Source organism: Hermetia illucens, chromosome 2 (assembly GCF_905115235.1).
Source record: "Hermetia illucens chromosome 2, iHerIll2.2.curated.20191125, whole genome shotgun sequence".
Classification (NCBI taxonomy): Eukaryota; Metazoa; Arthropoda; class Insecta; order Diptera; family Stratiomyidae; genus Hermetia; species Hermetia illucens.
The window spans coordinates 116,191,623-116,211,759 of NC_051850.1; the positions used below are offsets into that span (position 1 = coordinate 116,191,623).

At 41.6% G+C, this 20,137-nt stretch overlaps 1 protein-coding gene across 7 annotated transcripts in view; it reads left to right on the forward strand.

Annotated features, from left to right (window-relative positions):
* LOC119649635 (protein furry) overlaps positions 1–20,137 on the forward strand; it is a 582,748-nt gene that overhangs the window by 174,724 nt on the left and 387,887 nt on the right. For all 7 annotated transcript variants that reach the window (XM_038051881.1, XM_038051885.1, XM_038051884.1 and 4 more), the window contains one exon: positions 1,209–1,363. In XM_038051881.1, coding sequence (XP_037907809.1) covers positions 1,209–1,363 — 155 coding nt within the window. The remainder of the gene's footprint in view (positions 1–1,208; positions 1,364–20,137) is intronic.

The window sequence follows — 20,137 nt, forward strand, 5'->3', positions numbered from 1 at the left end:
TCCATTCTTTGGAAGATATCTCAGGCTGTCAGGATTTATAATTAAGTGGAAATTGTAACTTTGTTAACGTGCCTGACAGGATCATTGAGAGGCTTCCGAAGGTATTTAAGGTATTTCGTTAGGGAGCAAAATTACTGCTATTTGTGGAAAATTTAAAGGTAGCTTCCCTGATGGTGAAATCTCTTTAGTTACAACTTTTAATTATTTTGTTGCGATAACGGAGCTTCACCGCGTCGGATTCACCCCCACTCTTTATCGATGTGTTTTAACGCTTCGCATCGGAAGTGAGGGACATCCACGGTTGATGCTTCTTTGGAGTTCGTTTCTGCGGTTCATCGTACTGGGACGCATTTGATGTCAAATGCATTAAATTTCGTAAGATGGACAGATTTGCTTATTCCAACAAAGGCCAATGTTGGAAGCTCTTTTCACCGTCTGTCCGGCTCTATGGTGCAGAGGTATGGGCTGATGCACTTTTCAAAGAACTATATGGTAAACGCCTTGCCCAAATGCGGAGACGTTGCGAGTGGTATCTGTTTTAGAATCGGTTGTGATGGCGATCGGGGGAATGAACCCCGTTGTCCTCTTTCTTCTCCTCTCCTGCTAAATTGTAGGTATTTATTAACATGTTGTAGACTATGCTTCCCTAAATTTCGGACTTATCTAATAATCTGCATGAAAAAAAATGATGATGGTGGAAGATTTATTTAGATATATTAATTTTTGAGTCTGACATCAAAGGATGAATTTTAAGTTATTATATGCATGAGTTTTAGAGTGGCTTACTGGGAAACTTTTTATCGAATATATGAAAGTATGGCGGGAACCTTAGATGATTTTTTATCTAAAGTTTGTTTTTATGTGGCACATAAATGGGTCTCCCTACTTTCTGCGTGGAACTTCTTGTTGAATGTTTGCTTTCTTGACCTGTTTCCGACGCCAGATTCAAATTTTCCAATATCTGGGGTATAAAATTTTCCAATCGCTCCAAACCCACAAGTCGATCATGTACGTATGCATTTCTCCTTCATTTTTGATGTGCTATAAACGGAAAAAATGTTAATATCAAAAAAAGGTGACGTCCTGTCGCGCATCGCCATCCTTTCAATAAACGATTTATTATCACGTTTCTGTAATAAAACTGAATATCATGATTGAACGTATTAAAAAAATGTTTCATTTTCCTTTTTCTTTATTACCATTTTCAGATATATCTGCTGGCACGCGACACAGTAGTCCTTCTGCTGGAGTCGAATACAGATATCGGTCAACTCCTGGAGTGGGTCATAGACAGATGTTACACGGCTATTCCAAGGGAGGCTGACGCGTGCTTTTTGTCGCTGGCAGCGATTTTTAGTGCAAGGTAAGTCTATTCCTTTTTCAATATTACCATATTCACGAAATTGATATTTTTATATTTCTGCGTTGTAATTTGATGTGGCTTGATTTAGGGATTTTATGCACTTCATAGAACATTTTTATAGGTCAAATGGAATTTGTGTTTGTTGAGGCCATTTTATGGGCTTTGAAACTAAGGAGATTTATGAGCTATAGACGAACAGCGTAGTGGGCTTGCCGTCATTCGGTGACTGATAATATTTATCTCCTTGAATATACTTAAGGTCAACCATCTTCTGCACGAATAGGTTATTTTCGTGTTAACTTTTTTCGGTCTCAGAAAATCTTGAATTGCAGTAGTAAAAGCTTTATTGGGTCTGATTGAAGGACTATATTTATTGTTGCCTTAGAATTTATATTTTGAAAAGGACAAATTGTTATTGAAACAACACCAGTATTTGCCAGCACGATATTGAAGTCCTTTGAACAGTGTCTACTTGGTTTTCGCAGCTAGTGAACATTAAAATTCTTTGTCATTTTTCCGTTCGCTATTTTGACATTTGCTGTTGTCTTCAGACTGATAATCATAATATTGTCAAGCAAGAGTATTACCCATTTCACTTCAAGAGCATTTACTAAATATTTTTTATTTTTTCTCGAAAGATTCGAATAATAATCTTTTGCAGATCTCGTGCGACTCTTTGTTGGAGTTACCCAATTGATTCTCCTCCGGGAAATGGTAGTCATGGTTTAGGAGTAGTCTGTGGAAATATTGAATCAAAGAGAGAAAACCTATCCCATGGTAGAATTGGCCTATGGACTTCGTACAGAACGCATACTTTGCAATATTAAGTAATTCTGCTGTTATCCCTTTCAATATCTTTATGCTTCTTCTAATTCGAACAAATAAGAAGCGTTGTGAAGGATATCTGAATATTAATAGCTTATCAAGGACAAAAATCGCAGGTCGTCATGACATGAATAAGAAAATATACCCCTACGTTGGTAGCCTTACCTTTTTTGCAATTGTAAAGTGTCTATTAAGTCCGTTCCCAGATCTCAGATAAAAAGATACATATTGGGGTGGAAAAGGTCGTGGATGCACTTTTCTATGCGCGTTCGCATTGTTTTTTAAGATTTTATGTAAAATCAGTCTGCCTCCCTTACGTCTTACTCCCTTCATCAGTACAAAGCTACCATCAGCAGCTAGAATAAAATATAATTGTAGTTTGGAGTAAGCTATTGGTATATTAATTTTAGACATAACTACAAATAGAAGACAATGTCTAACCTCTTGTGTTAGATTGAAACCTACTTGCCACCGAACCTTCTACCACCAGAATGCCAATTCTGATAATCGCTGCGATAATGCATGCCACTTCGTCGGATATTGTTCGAAAGGCGCAACATGTTCGGAGTGCAGTAAGCGTAAATGCAGGTCCCATTTTTCTTCTATTCACTTTCTTTTCTAGTGTATTCGCCCACACTGGGGCTGCATATTGTAGGAGAAGAAGTAGGCGGCTCGGCCCTGCATTCTCGTTAGCAGCATTTAGCCTCTGGTCGGGCCTGTCAATTAGAAAGCCGACAATGATTCGCACCACGTACTTCGGCCGTTTCAATCTAATTAGAATCCCGCGGAAGTCAAGGCATTCTTCACGTCAAGTGTTATCATTGCGCAGCATTTGTTCTCTTCTAGAGTGACTTTAGCCATGTTAGTCACTAGATTAACCGCGTCGATTGTAGACCTTTTGTTTCAAACTCCGAACTGGTTCTCAGAGAGACCCCCTTCTTTTCGGCAATCGGAAGCAATCCATTGTAGATTATCCATTCAAATACTTCGTCAGTATTATTTAGATAACATATCTGACATATATGACGGTTCACTCGAGCCCTTCTCTTTTCCACTCTGTGGGAAATGTTCGTTGCCCAAGACATGTTCACTGCTTAAGAGGTTTGCTGGGGATACTATCCAAGCTAGTAGCCTTATTTTTTGTTATTTTCTTTACAACTTTTGTGGGAGAATTTTCGTCACTATCTCGTGTAACATCTTGATTTTAAGGGCAGATGAAGCAGAGGGTTAGAGGCAATATACTTGGTACTATCCTCAGTAAAACAAAAACAAAGTGTTGGGATTATGAAAGGAGTCAGGCGAGGATTGGGGAAGGCTTCTTAAAGTACGGACGGAAGTAAGTTAGTCGGAGTAAATCAAATCGTGTCTGCGCGCTAAATATTGGAACCTGCACTGGATAGACCGAGGAACTGACAAGAGCCCTTCAGAAAAGGCGCGTTGATATCTGCGTTTTACAAAAAACCCGATGGTTTCGTGGCGGAAGCTGCGACATAGAACGCGAACGCGATAAAAATGGAATCGACTTCTTTATTTTGTTAGCCCACACACTTGATATGGTCTTGGCATTGCCATCTCAGAGGGTTTCTGTCGAACGATTTGATGACTGACTGATAAAACTCATCACTAACTCAGCTGATAGCACTATTCACTTTTTCACCGCGTACGCACCACATCAGGTCGTCGCGTACGCACCACATCAGGTCGTCCTGATGTCGACTAGGATGCCTTCTGACCGGTTCTCGATGCGAAAACTTGTAACGTGCCTGCTGAGTAAGAATTAAACGGGCGACTCTAATGGTCATGTGGGTGAAAAAGCAGACGGCAACAGTTGCCATGGGGAAAAGGGTTTGGAATGCGCATAGTCGATTTTGCGCACACTCATGACCTTGTACGTGCGCATACATGGTCCATGAAACGATTGTCTTATCTTCCTACAGTTTATAGTCATCATCATCAACGGCACAACAACCGGCATCTGGTCCAGGCCTGCCTTAATAAGGAACTCCAGACTTCCCGGTTTTGCGGCGAGGTCCACCAATTCGATATCCCTAAAAGCTGTCTAGCGTCCTGACCTACGCCATCGCTCCATCTTAGGCAGGGTCTGCCTTGTCTTCTTTTTCTACCATAGATATTGCCCTTATAGACTTTCCGGGCGGGATCATCCTCATCTATACGGATTAAGTGATCCGCCCACCATAACCTATTGAGCCGGAGTTTGCGAGGAATACATGAGGACTGGCAAGATCATTGTCTTATACAGTAAGAGCTTTGACCCTATGGTGAGACGTTTCGAGCGGAACAGTTTTTGTAAGCTGAAATAGCCAACCATGCGCGGATTTCCTCATCGTAACTGTTATCGGTTGTGATTTTCGACCCTAGATAGGAGAAATTATCAACGGTCTCAAAGTTGTATTATCTTATCTTTATTCTTCCTGTTTGACCAGTGCGGTTTGATGTTGTTGGTTGGTTGGTATTCGATGCTGACGTTGCCACCATATACTTTGTCTTGCCTTCATTGATGTGCATTCCAAGATCTCGCGCCAATCGCCGCCTGCTGGATCTGGATGAAGACAGTTTGTACGTCTCGGGTGGTTCTTCCCATGATGTCGATATCCTCAGCATTGGGCAGTAGTTGGGTGGACTTGAAGAGGATCGTACCTCGTGCATTTACCTCAGCATCACGGATCACTTTCTCGAGGGCCAGGTTAAAGAGGACGCATGATAGGGCATCCCCTTGTCGTAGACCGTTGTTGATGTCGAATGGTCTTGAGAGTGATCCTACTGCTTTTATCTGGCCTCGCACATTGGTCATTGTCAGCCTAGTCAGTCTTATTAATTTCGTCGGGATACCGAATTCTCTCATGGCCATGTATAGTTTTACCCTGGTTATGCTATCATAGGCGGCTTTAAAGTCGATGAACAGATGGTGCAACTGTTCTCTATATTCCAACAGTTTTTCCATCGCTTGCCGCAGAGAGAAAATCTGATCTGTTGCTGATTTGCCTAGAGTGAAGCCTCTTTGGTATGGGCCAATGATGTTCTGGGCGTCTGGGGCTATCCGGCCTAGCAAGATAGTGGAGAATATCTTATAGATGGTACTCAACAACGTGATACCTCTATAATTGCTACACTGTGTGATATCTCCCTTTTTATGTATGAGACAGATAATGCCTCGTTGCCAATCATCAGGCATTGATCAGCTGTCCCATACCTTGAGCACAAATTGATGAACCACTTGGTGTAACTGGTCGCCTCCATATTTAATTAGTTGGGATGTAATTCCATCGGCTCCTGGCGACTTATGATTTTTCAGCCGATGAATTGCACGGACTGTTTCTCCTACACTTGGTGGTGGAGGATTTGTCCGTCGTCTTCAGTTGGCGGGACCTCCAACTCGCCGATGTTCTGGTTGTTGAGTAGCTCATCAATCGCTCCAATATGTCCATTCTGTCGGAAATCAGATTTCCCTCTTTGTCTCGACAGGACGAGCATCGAGGTGTATAAGGCTTCATCCTGCTGACTTGTTGGTGAAACTTCCGCGCCTGGTGCTGCCTGTACTTTTCGAGTTCACAGTTTTGTTGGTTCTCCCAGGCTTCCTCTTTCCGTCTGTGAAGTCGCTTCTACGCTCGACGGAGTTCGTGATAAGTCTCTGCGCGTGCCCGCGTTCTTTGAGAATGCAGCATTACTCGGTACGGAGCATTCTTCCGGTCCGTTGCTAGCTTACATTCATCGTCAAACCAGCCGTTCCGGCTTTTTTTGCGGCTGGGGGCAAGTATCTTTGTGGTCGTATCAATGATAACGTTCTTTAGGTGGTTGTGAGGATTATTTGTTGATGCTTCATCTCCAGGTCCTCTGTTGACTGTGGTTATTGCGGCAGCCATTTCCCTCTTATAGGTGTCGCGGGGGGTTGTGTTGTGGATGGCTTCAGTATTCACTCTCACCTGATTGTCAGAGTGGATTGTAGGTGGTGTCGTAATTCGAGCTTGGAACACCATGCCAACGAGATAGTGATCCGAGTCTATATTGGCCCCCGTATATGTTCTCACATTCTGAGAGGTGGCGGCGTTCAATCAGCTCATGGTCAATTTGGTTGAAAGTGCTCCCGTCTGAAGAGACCCACGTATGTTTGTGGACCGCTTTCCGCGCAAACCAGGTACTTCCAACAACCATTTCGTGTGATTCTGCTAACTGGATAATGCGCAATCCGTTATCATTGGTATCCTTATGTAAGTTATGGGAGCCAATGTATCGCCTGAATATTGGATCCCTCCCTACTTGACTGTTAAAATCCCCAAGTATGATTATGATATCATATCTGGGACAGGCTTCAAGGGTTCGTTCTACTGTCTCGTAGAAGGTATCCTTCTCCGACTCTGCAGTCTCCTCTGTAGGGGCGTGAACGTTAATGAGGCTTATATTTCTAAACTTGCCTCGCAAGCGCAGCGTGCAAGTCGTTCGCTTATGTTTTCAAAGCAGATAACAGCAGGTTTCATTTTTTGGCTGACTAAGGAACCTACTCCGAGCACATGATTTACTGGATGACCGCTATAATATATTGCGTCTCTTCTCCAGGAAACCGGTCGCTGTCCATCTCATCTGTTGTAACCCTGTTATATCAGCCCTATATTGGGACAGGATATCGGCTAGCTGCTCAGCAGCATTCGGTCTGTAAAGGGAGCGCACGTTCCATGAGAAAATGCGCAAATCGTTAATCCGTTGTCGTTGCCGGGTTCGTCGTTGTAAGACACATCCTATCCGAGGCTCCTTTCGTGGCTTCGTAACATCGGTTTCCGTGTAGGGTTGTTAGCTCTACCCAACCCCCAACCTGGAAGACCAGTTAGTACATTTGGTCCCATTTTTAGGCGCGGGAGACCCGCCTTCATTCTCCTCCGTCTGCAGTTTTTCATAAAGAAAGAACTCCCAGCGATCACCAAGTGGAGGCGGAGATAGGGTTTGGTAGTGGAGCTCTTGGTGTTGGTTCAGTAGGCATTTCCCAGGTTTTATTCCCCATTGTGGGTACCAATCCACGTTTCTCCATGGGACCTATACTACCTTTTGATCGCCACAGTTTATAGTGGGGGCGGGAATTGACTTTGTTCTCATAAAATGCCGACATTTTACTACTGACACTGACTGGAAAGCCGTTCCTTAGCAGACCATCGTACCTAGTGATTCGACAAGGGATTGCATCGATCGTGGAAAGATTTGAAGAGAAATGTAAGATGGGGGACTACATCGATGTAAAATCTCAGAGGAATTTGAAGTCTAAAGTGGAATCCGCCAGGGTTACATCTTGTCACCGATGTTATTTCTTCTTGATATTGATGACGTTCTTCATGCTGCCTTCCCCGCAGGGTTTCAATTTTTCTGAAACACCCTTGACTACCCTAATTATATCTGTTTGTTTTCTCACCGGGCCCTGGATATTCGCCAAATGGCCCTGGATTTGGAAAGAGAAGCAGGTGGAGTTGGAATGGAAACAAATGGATCATCGCACCCTCTCTATCTGCATTAACTGGCAGCACATTGGAAGCCTCGATTTATTTGTACATCTAGGAAGCGTCGTTTCTACCGACGATGGTGGTTCCAAATTTGATGTCATTCGGGGCATTAACAGCGCTAGATCCGTTTTCGCTGCGTTATCTAAAATCTGGCAATGCAAATATCATCAAGATCAAGTTGAGACTGTTCCGTACTAGAGTTCTGTCTGAGTAGAGTGAGTTCTTCAAGCCTTCGTGTACATTTGGCCTGCGACCTTTCATCGGAGTATGCTTGCTAGTTACCCGCGGGTGATGGTATCAGAAGGCGGTAGTGACAGTGGATCGGTCACACATTAAGGAGGAGCGACGATTGCGTTGCCGGCTATACCATGCAATAAAACGCATTCTCCTAAGGTAGCTGATGAGTGGGTTGCCTGAAGAGCGCTTGGTGCAGAAGAGTTGAGGAGGAGTGCGGGCAGTGAATAGCAACCAAATATAACAAGACTGCTGTTAAATTCCCTCGGTTGGCCATATCGGTACTCGGTTGGCCATATCACCTAATGTTGAAAAGATTCCATCATTAAAACTTACTCTCAATTGGTTATATCCTTAGAGAAAATACCAAGACGGTTGCGTTTGACATGGTGAATTTGTTATTTACTAACCTTAGCGTCCTGATTCTAATCAAAATGTCCCTTGTAGTGAGGTTTCCCTGGACTGATTTATATTGGTCTATTAATGTGAAGCCTACTCTTTCGCTATTCACGGTGAGTACATAATATTGCACCTTCTGAGTAGGCATGAGAGGCAAAAGCATTTCCTAAGGATTCACTGTTTCAACGCTCAGCTTCAGATGCCTGGAGGAAGTGTCGACTTTTTTGAATATTTGATACGATTATGTAGATGTGAACATGTGTTATCTTAGTCCTTATTTATTCACTGTCTGCATCAGCGAGTAGGGTTCAGCATGAATATCAAGGCCAACTTTTAGTTTTGTATATGATGCTATTAATTCATTATTAGCAACATTAGATTCAGTTTTGTCACTACATCAGGTATGAACAGCGAAAATGATATATAATACATGCATGAACTCTTCACATGCATGACAAAACTAAATTGTTCCCTCAATAAATTTCAATCTTTATCTACATTAAACACATACACATTTGTTGTTCCAGTAAATTTAAATAACATAGATCCATATCGCTGATACAGGAGTGGATTTATTTACGGAAAGGCAACACGCCATGGTGTTATTAGCCTCATGGGAAAAACAAACTCGTTAATAGAGAAAATGTAATATATGGATGAGGAAATTTCACAACGAAAAATAATATTATTTGCTTCCTGGAGTTGAGAGTTGAGTCTTATCACTACATAAATTAAACAGGTACATAGATCATGAAACAGGAGTCTGTAGTTATGGGAAAGGCAACAGGACCCGGGAATTAAACTCAAGTGCTTTAGCAGAGGCCAATGGGTAAAACCACATTTACAGCATAATTGAGGATAAAACTGCTTGCGGTATTTTTGTTTACAAACTCCATTAAGGGGTTATATACAGTTAGAATTTTCAAAAAATCGATTTTTTTTATTTTATTTTCTTAATGTACATATTTAGGAATACACATAGAAAATTTCATATCGTTTGGGTGAATATTTTCGAAGTTACACGCAAATTTTAAAGGCGTTTCAGAGCGGTTGGAAGCATAAGGCCGGAGCGGCAGCGCTTACCTGGAACGCTGTCCCTTTTGCGCACCTACCTCTTCTAAATGTTCCCTTCTAATGTATTTAGATGGGTAAAACATCAGTGTTGTTATTGTCGTTTTTATACCTGAAAGGTAAATTTTAATTTTGCTCTCCCCAAACTGGAAAATATTTAAGAGTGGTAGTCAGTATAAGCAGCTAAGCCAAGCAGTAAACTTGGGAGTTCGTTAAAATTCTATTTGTAATTTGAAAATGAAGGCTTCTAGAGAAATTAGAAAATCTCTTAACATACGTAAGTCGAGACCAAAAAAGCGAAAAAATGTTTTTAATCCAAAAATAGCCGAAACGGATGAAAGTAGTTTCAGTGCCTCGGGAAAAAAATTTAAAGAACAAGAGGAAATCTCAGTTCCGCGTGATCCGTTTGTGGAGTATCGCATTTTAAATTTTATAACAGTGAGTTATTAGAAGCTGCCGAAGCGACGGAGGGTTTATTATATGGTCCTGGAATAGACGACTCCATGTAAGTTGAAAAAAAAAATTTTCATCTTATGTAAAGTGCTTTTCAAACTTTAAACGCGTTTTTCTCAGAATTATGTTTTCAAAGTCGGTGACCACCATTACTCAAAAACGGCTAAACCGATTGATCTCAAATTTTGACACAAGCTTCTTAAATATATTTTTTAGTAATTGATCGAAGATTTTATCTTACCGATTAATACTTTTTTTTTATAGACAATTTAAGGCCGAAATTTTGGCCGAAAATCAATTTTTTTTCCTAGAAATCAAAAAAATTATTTTGCTTATTCCTTCGATTAATTACTAGATTTAACATTACTTTAACGAAATCTGTTTGGTTTTTTAATTTCGGAGGTTCCGTTCCGTGATATAGTGGTCGCCGCAAAACGTCTTTTTTGAGAGGAGCTCCCGGAGATCAGGTGTAGCTCCTGTCCAAATAAATATTTTTACTAGTTTTATGTCTGAAAATATTGTTAAAAGGTACCATAATATATGCTCAAATATTTAGATCAATAAATTTAAAAGGTTTCTCAGAAAAAATGCTGGAAAATTCGCTTTTTTTCGGCCTTCTAACTGTATATAACCCCTTAAGTCCCTACTGGCGTACACCAAGGAATTTCGAAACAGAATCGTTTCACACCTTCGCGCATTGATTTTCATCCACCAGCTGTTCGTGAAGAACTTAATGTCATTGAACATCATCTGACATTCAACTTGCATCTCAGTTACCGTCTTGTGTGCCGTGTACGCTATCAGACTATCAGCAAAGACAACCAACGACCTTTTAGGAGATTTATTAAACTCGAACGAGTTGAGTAATTCGCCGGAAAATACGGCGAAAAGTGTAAACGCAGTCATGGTTCCTGTAATCAATTCAGAACATGAAATTCTCTACTTGTAGTGAGACTTCCCTCCGCCATGACACTCCCTTATCTGATAATCCTAATATTTTTAAAGCCCGCCATCCACGTACAGTTCAGCCTGTCAGTTACGCTTGAATTGTCTGCATTCGACCGTAACGTGGATGGGAGGCTCTGGCCTGTCAGTTTGGACTCTTCAAGCGGCCGGTAATCGACTGAAAAATGATTCAGTCAACCGACCAAGTATGCTTATTTAGGTTGTCTCAACGCCATCAACGTTCAGAGTTGATTAATGATGTTGCGGCTTGCCGGTACGAGGATGGTGCATTCAGTTTCAACTGGTGGGCGGTACATTGCGGGCTCTTCCGGCGTAGCTGGCAGGCCGAACTGCACGCGAATAGCAGGCTTAACAAAACTTTACCGTTGAAACCCTAGTGTAACAGATTATTTTATATTGAGGCTTAGTAGTGAGCCCGGTTGGGTAATTGGAGAGCACATTTGGCTGTCGCAATGGAAAATCGCAGTTCAATATCGTTAGTGGCAAAAGGATTTGTATCTTAGATTAGATGCCAGATATTAATCGATTTATTTCTGAATTAGTGTTCAATGTTGACCACATTGCTTCCTAGTGTATCGTCCCGGTCTTTAAAACTTAAATCATTGAGTAGTATCTGCGGTTAACTTCGATCAACTCCGATGGTCTTTGGTCATCGCACAATTTATTACAAGTTGTTACAAATGGCATCCAATGTGGGACCCATTTTTAAGGTTTTGTGTAAACACAAAACCTTATTAAAATCAGTTTACTGTCTGTCTGTCTGTCTATCTGTCTGTCTGTCTGTCCGTCACACGCATTTTTCTCGGAGATGGTTATAGCGATTGACACCAAATTTGGTAGAAAGGTGGGAACTGTGAACGCTCACACATACAGTGAATTACATCCTTTTACGTCGAATTTAAGGGGGGGTCCTCATACATGCAAAAGGGGGGTGTAAATTTTTTTTTCACCAAATATACTCATGTGGGGTATCAAATTAAAGGTCTCGATTAGTACTTTTCAAAGCCGATCTTAGTTTTGACATTCATTGGAAGGGTGGGGAGCGCGGGGGGTGGAAAGTGATCACTTCTTTAAGGGAGCCATTCTCAGAAACTACCAAACCGAAAAATCTGAAAAAAATCAGGAGGCTGCCACTATACGGTGCCTGGGCTCCGAAATACCTTCCATGCCGATATCTGTTTAAATAAAGTTAATAGTAGTATATTACTACAATTTTGTAATTGGTTGGAAACCCCCCTTAAGTTCACCCTAGTACTATGAAATTTTGCAGTGATATAGGCTATAATATAGAGCATGATCATACCAAGTTTGGTGGAAATCGCACTATTACTAAGAAAGTATTAATACCTCAAATTTGTTGCTTCTTTGAAAATTGAAGACTATGAATGTCAATATCACCCGAAAGTGGATACTCTCACATAATATATGGATATATTACGTGCTACGTACTAAGAAATACACAAAGCCTTTCGTACCTAAAGCGTCCAGCTTCCGGTTTCCCGACTTGTTTTTAGATTATTTTGATTGGAAATAAGTGAATCTTTGGAAGGTTTCTTTTCTTGGCTTCCAACTTCGTTTTGGTGTGTCGGATAGATAACACAACACAACTGCATGGTTTTCCGTATAATGTAACCTCATTAAAATCGGTTTACTGCCAGTCTCTCCATTATTAAGGTTTTGTTTGTAAAAAAATCAAAAAAAAATTCAAAAACCCCTGTCGACTTTTGCCATACGGTTATATGGGACTGTTCTGTATCAGCTGACGGATCTACTATGGGATGCCATAGAAACAAAAGAAATAGCACTGTGTGCGTCTTTGGATATCGAATGAGCATTCGACTGCATATCGTTCACAGAGATACAAGATACCCTGAGCCGCATAGTAAGGCCAATGACTACCTAAGGGGCGGCAATCTGGGCATAAAGAACTGAACTCTGCACACACGCCACATGGTGCTATTTTGCATCTCAAACACATCTTTCGATGAGCGATTTGCACTCATATCGTGTGGCTTGGCGCAGCATAGCAACTATAGGTATCTACCCCCACTATCTTAGCTTATCTGTCTGTCTCTTTGTCACACGCACTTTTATCAGAAACAGCTATATCAATTGGCAATTGGAAATTTGGTGAGAAGATAGGAACTGTGAATACTCACACATGCAGTAAATTACATCTTTCTATCTTGAGTTAAAGGGGGTTCTCAAACATTCAAAAGAGGAGTGTGCATTTTTTTTCATCATATCGTATCAAATGAAAGGTCTCGATTAGTACTTTTCGAAACCAGCTTTAGTTTTGACATTTGCTAGAGGAGGGGGGGGGGGAAGTGAAAGATGATGCTTTAATGGATCTATCCTCAGAAACAGCTCAACCGAAAAATCTGAAAAAAATCATCAAGTTGGCTCAATACGGTATCCAGAGCTCAAAATACTTTCCATATTGGTGTTTTTCAGAAATTGACTAGAAAGCCCCTTTAAGTTTACTCTAGAGTTATAAAAACTTGCATTAATATAGACTATAGTATGAAACATGATATTCCCAACTTTAATCATCCTACTACAATCCTACTATTAGTGGTAAGGTTTTAGTAGCTCACAGTTGTCTTTTCCGTGTAAATTGTTTTTTTTTTATAGACGTGAAAATCATCCAAAGCCGTAGTGTGGGACTGTAACCCACTATGTATTCGCTTAGACATTCAGGACAGAGGGGTGATTTGGATGTCAAAAACGATGTAAATATTTGCGATAACCACCATGCTCAGTCAGAAAATGAATCAAGTGATTGTGGGCATCTCCATGGTTGTGCATAATCCAAAGCTGGATATTTGGAATCAGTTTTTGCGTCCACTTTCCGTTATGAGAATTGTCCCAAAGTTTCTGCCATATCCTGATTGTGAGTATTTTTTCTTCCCATCGTCGATCTTTGCCAATATGATCATCGCGTGCCTTTCAGTTGTATAATCTTCGCATCTCCTTAACCAAAATATCAATGCGCACAATTCCTGCAACTACGAAAGCTGCTTCGTCTGACGTTGTTCGGAATGCGATAGCAACTTTTAACGCGCTCAGGCGATATAGTAAAGATAATTTTCTCCTATATGTCTGTAGAGAGCGTTTGTCCAAACTGATGCCGCGAGCAGCAAAAAGGATGAGCCCACTGTGGCTAGCAAGAGCCTTCTCGGTGGCTTGGGTCCTCCAATATTGGGCATAATGCCAATTAACGCAGCTACAACTTTCTCTGCTTTTTCGGCCGCGTAGCTCAATGTTCCTTGAAGGTCAATCGATGATCCAGCATAACACCGAGGTATTTGATTAAAAGGTTTGGATTTTACCATATGTTGTTTCAGATGAAACCTAAAAATTTCTTTCAGCTTGCGACTGTCGACTTGTATTGCATCAGTTTTGTATTCCGCCATCTCTAACCCATTTCACACGCCCGGACACCATTCTCCAAGTGTTTGTCTACTACAATAATTGCCATGTCGTTTGGATAGCCAATAAAAGTAGCTTGTCGTGGGAGTTTGATGCGCAGCACCTGGTCATACATCACGTTCCAGAGTAGTGGGCCCAGAACCGATCCTTGGGGTACTTCGCTGGTTACCAGATATTTAATTCAGCCTAAGTTTTTTGTCATCCACGAAATAGTCTCTGATGATTAATTGAATATATAATACGTGGGCATATTCAGTTGGGTTAGGGATCTTATTATTAGCTGCCATTGCGCTGAATTGAAAGCATTCCTCCCATCGAGGGTGATGACATCACAGTTTTTTTTCGGTACCGCCCTGCGGCGGGTCTCTCTTTCGACCGCCATAGTGCATTTGCTTGTGATCACTATTCTTTACAATAAAACTGGGCCCTTGATCTGTGGGGCCCTGCTTCTTTCAAATTTAGCCATTACCACTCTGTAGACTCCCCCCTACGAGTTCATATCGGCCCTTTTACAGAGTTGTTTAAAGGGTCTGTATACTTTTACGAATCCCCTTCCGTAGCTCTCCGACTAGTTTTGTACTTCGTCTTTCTTTGGACATTTTCTTGCTCAACATTCGCGCGTTGGTAATTTATTCTTACTTGCAGGCATTCGGAACGCAATAGCCTGATTTGGTTATTCCATCACGGTTTTGGCAATCTCTGTGCATTATTTCTGCACTTTGACATGGAGGCATCACAGCCGATGACAACGGGGGATCGTCCACTTGCGTCCATCGCTAGTTCATGTAACATTTGCTCATATTCCACGCTTGTTGCGCTTGGTGGAGCGTAGCCGCTGAAGATGTGAACACCATTAATTTTTGCTCTTACAAATAGATTGCCAGGTGTTGCTGTGATTTCTTTGAATGGGTACCTGTCGTCCAAATTGCGCACTTTCCACTTATCTTTTGTTCTGTACTGTTCGCTAATAATCTCCACGCCCACGTCGAGCTCTGCTAATCAAATTCTGGTAGTTGAGCGTCCTTTCCACTTTGGAATTACAAAGCCAAGGTGGCTCGTTCTATCCTTTTCGCAGCAATAGGCACCTGCCGCAATGGCGTCTCCGTAGGAACTGTCCTGTTCTTTTCGTCTGTAAAGTTTTGGACAACCACCTTAATATAGTTCAAACGGTTACACCTATTTATACGAAATCTGGTTAAAATGTGGAAACTGACAATCCCCTTACATGTTAAGTTGTTGTAGCAAGGGGATGTTAAGAGAGCGGAGGCGGGAGGGGTAGTTCACACGGGGAAAGGTTTTTTTAGAGAAGAGGGAGCGGGTGAATTTTCTTTTCATTTTTTCAAAGGCAAGACAATCACAATTACGGGAAGGTGACCATTTCACGCAGTTTATTGTCCAAAGTATCTCCGAAGTCTTAAGCGTAGTTCTGATTTGATAAGGAATATTTATGAAGAGTATGGGAACAGGAAGTGGGTGAGGATTTAAGCGAGTTGCACTAAGAGCGATTCTTTCTGGATTTTGTTGCTGACATGTTACCAGAGCACCAACGAATTATAGTGTCTAGGCTTGACTATGTTTTTCAGTCCATAGGCGATGATATAGCGGAGAGAACCCTAAGATCGTTAGCATAGAGCAATCAGCGACAAATAAGGAAAGGGAGCGGGATAGGAGAGAAGGTCTTTGATAAAGAATCGGAATAATAAAGGTCTCATAATAGAGCCTTATGGAACGCCTGACGGAGATGGGAAAACGAACGGGGTATGCAGTCATCAAAAGAGACGTGGGAGGGTTTGTTGGCAAGGGAAGAGGCAAATCATGTTACAAGTGAGCGAGGTGAGTTTGAACAAACGTATCTTGTGATTTGCAGTGTTGAAGACTTTAGCCATTTCCTGCCGTGAGTTTAGACATTTGCTCTCAAAGTTGGGGGGACAAGAGCGCTAGTTTTCAGTTTTGTGAATGGAGATGATGGGAACCCCTTTCCACAGGTCAGGAAAGGGGTTTTCTTTGTGGCTTTGTTTAAAATAATGGAAATAGGAATGAAAATAGATTGACCAGGTTCAATTAAAAGAGGTTAGGAAAACAAACAAACTCAACTTAAAACAATGTTTTTCATTGCATGCGTGGGGGTTCACAGCTGCTACCTTGCCACTAAATTTTGTAACTTTGTAACTCTGAGAAAAGTGTGCAAGACAGGCGGACAGACAGATAGTAAACCGATTTTAATAAGGTTTTGTTTTATGCAAAACTTTAAAAATAAACGGAACGTTCTAGCCTTTAGAGCAACCAGAAATACTTTAAGATATCAAAGTAGCATACACAATATTTTCTTCTTGCATTTCAAGTAACCTTGAAAGAATGATTTTTTTGAGATTGCCAACGATGTGAAATACCGAACGCCAATCATGCTGTAAATGGAATATTTTATTTTGAATTTAAGGAAGGCCAGGGAGGTTCTGCTCTTTTTCCATGTACTCTGCATCTTTGAGTGTATGTCTAATGGAAAGCATGACAGTGAATTTTGAAATTGGTTTTACTCCGACATTTTAATGTGAATTACGTAGCGAGAGGAAAGAATGCGGAATTCTTTGCTTGACTGATAGGTGTGATAACACATTTCTCTTGTAACGTTGTTTTGACGCACTCAGTCGAAATCCATTTTCATTATCTTTAGGAACCTTAGGGACAGTGGATTCATTTTCTGCTCTCTATATCGTGGCAATAATGCGTATGTAATTTTTCGGGAAAGTAGTTAGTTTATTCAAGGCAGCTGTTATTCAGGAGAGTGATGCTTATGGAATAATTGTAGTTAAATGCTATGTTATCCATTCTGTACAATACAATGATTTGTCACTGAAGTCGGGGATCTATTGAATGCTTGAATTATTAACCTCCTTTACATTTAGTGACCTAAAGTACATGTTGCGTTGGTATTTGATAAACTTGGACAGTTAAACTATTTTTGCACCCAGCTATGTGAGATGTAATTTCTCCAGATCAGGGCTCCTTCATGAGTCCCGACCAGATTACGGTTTTTAAATAGTCCTTCATCTTTGGCATTCATCCACCTTACCTTCGCTTTATTTTTTACAATTTTTGATATTGACGGAGATCTCAGAGTTGACGAGCTTACTTAGAAAGTGGTTCTGGAGTCCCTCTTGTTGTGTTTCGGTGTGTGCTCTTATCGTTTTTGCTGTATAGGGTCTGCTCTTTCGCAATTTCTTTCTCCAAACCTAAAACACTTATGTCATTGGATACCACGGTGGCCAGGTTGTCCACCATCGCGGTCGAGGGATATCGGCGACGGGAAGCCTATTTGCTTATCCGTACAGAGATTCGCATCCCTTGCACCTTCAGCTTCCTCCTTCTCGTCTTCCATGGTGTTTTTGTGTTCTGGCTATCCTTCCCATAACCATTTTGATTCACACACCAGAGATGATCAAAAACTTACCCATTCACAGGCTGAAAAGAAAGCGCATCAATGCACATCAATAGGTATGCCCCTATCCGCAAACTGCGTCTGCGTGTGATAGGAGGTCTGATAACTTCTCACAGGTTTGTCTGTCCGTCAGTTTTTTTGTTTGTTTGTCACACGTACTTTTCCCGGAAACGGTTATTTTTATTGATATGAAACTGTCCAGTTGGCAACTGTGTAACATCTTTCTACGTTGAGTTTAAGAGGAGGTCCTCCCAATGTCATGTAGTTCTGACATTTGATGCAAAAGGGGGGAGTGCGGGTGTGAAAAGTGATCATTTTTTTCTCGCATCCTTTCTCAGAAGCTACTCAATCGAAAAATCTGAAAAAAATAACGAAGCTTGTACTATACTATACCGATATCTGCACTATAATAGTGTGTTACTATAATTTTTAGTGACTGTTCATTCTAGAACCATGAAATTTTGCATAATATGGGCTATAATATAAAATCTAATCTTACCAAGTTTGGTGCAAATCGCACTATCAATAAAGGTATGACCCCACATACATTACGCGACACTACATTCAGCATGCCTACATTGCACTAGTTCGGCAGCCAACTACAAACAACTTTGACAAACAACTTTGACATTTTAACAGGAGGGTACAAACCAAAACTGAAAAATCGTAGCAGTCATCTGAGTTCATTATATGGAGATGACACGCGAAACTGCAAAATATTTTCTGCCAATCAACTCGGCCGTGTCGCTTGGCTGAATGTCACTCGCGCAGTGCCGCTCAAGTGTGTATTGCTGCCTATAAAACTATGTAAAGGTATTTTGACAGGCAGTGCAGTTTGTGGTCGCGTGGCATCACGTAGCGTAGATGGGGTCGTACCTTACAAAAGTTGTAATAAGTTCCCACTTCGTAGCAAATTTGCTGCAATCTTCGCCTTTGAAAGTCAGCATCACGCTGAAGTGAATAATATATGCATACATATTGCCAGCTAGGTGCAACAAATGTCCACCCAAATATTTTTATATAAGAAATACACAGAAACTTTCATACCTGACGCGTTCAGCTTTTGTTTTCCTGCTTGGTTTTTTTTTTAGACAAAAATTTGGGGATCGATTTATATACGATATGGAAGCCATATGTATTACATATAATTGTTGTCTGTACATTATTTACTTCTGTAGAAAGTAATAACTGAATCATCATCATCATCAACGGCGCAACAACCGGTATCCGGTCTAGGCCTGCCTTAATAAGGAACTCCAGACATCCCGGTTTTGCGCCGAGGTCCACCAATTCGATATCCCTAAAAGCTGTCTGGCGTCCTGGCCCACGCCATCGCTCCATCTTAGGCAGGGTCTGCCTCGTCTTCTTTTCCTACCATAGATATTGCCCTTATAGACTTTCCGGGTGGGATCATCTTCATCCATACGGATTAAGTGACCCGCCCACCGTAACCTATTGAGCCGGATTTTATCCACAACCGGACGGTCATGGTATCGCTCATAGATTTCGTCATTGTGTAGGCTACGGAATCGTCCATCCTCATGTAGGGGGCCAAAAATTCTTCGGAGGATTCTTCTCTCGAACGCGGCCAAGAGTTCGCAATTTTTCTTGCTAAGAACCCAAGTTTCCGAGGAATACATGAGGACTGGCAAGATCATAGTCTTGTACAGTAAGAGCTTTGACCCTATGGTGAGACGTTTCGAGCGGAACAGTCTTTGTAAGCTGAAGTAGGCTCTGTTGGCTGACAACAACCGTGCGCGGATTTCATCATCGTAGTTGTTATCGGTTGTGATTTTCGACCCTAGATAGGAGAAATTGTCGACGGTCTCAAAGTTGTATTCCCCTATCCTTATTCTTGTTCGTGCTTGTGTTTGACCAGTGCGGTTTGATGTTGTTGGTTGATTCGTCTTCGGTGCTGACGTTGCCACCATGTATTTTGTCTTGCCTTCATTGATGTGCAGCCCAAGATCTCGCGCCGCCTGCTCGATCTGGATGAAGGCAGTTTGGACGTCTCGGGTGGTTCTTCCCATGATGTCGATATCGTCAGCATAGGCCAGTAGTTGGGTGGACTTGAAGAGGATCGTACCTCTTGCATTCACCTCAGCATCACGGATCACCTTCTCGAGGGCCAGGTTAAAGAGGACGCATGATAGCGCATCGCCTTGTCGTAGACCGTTGTTGATGTCAAATGGTCTTGAGAGTGATCCTGCTGCTTTTATCTGGCCTCGCACATTGGTCAGGGTCAGCCTAGTCAGTCTTATTAATTTCGTCGGGATACCGAATTCTCTCATGGCCGTGTACAGTTTTACCCTGGCTATGCTATCATAGGCGGCTTTAAAGTCGATGAACAGATGGTGCAACTGTTGTCCATATTCCAACAGTTTTTCCATCGCTTGTCGCAGAGAGAAAATCTGATCTGTTGCTGATTTGCCTGGAGTGAAGCCTCTTTGGTATGGG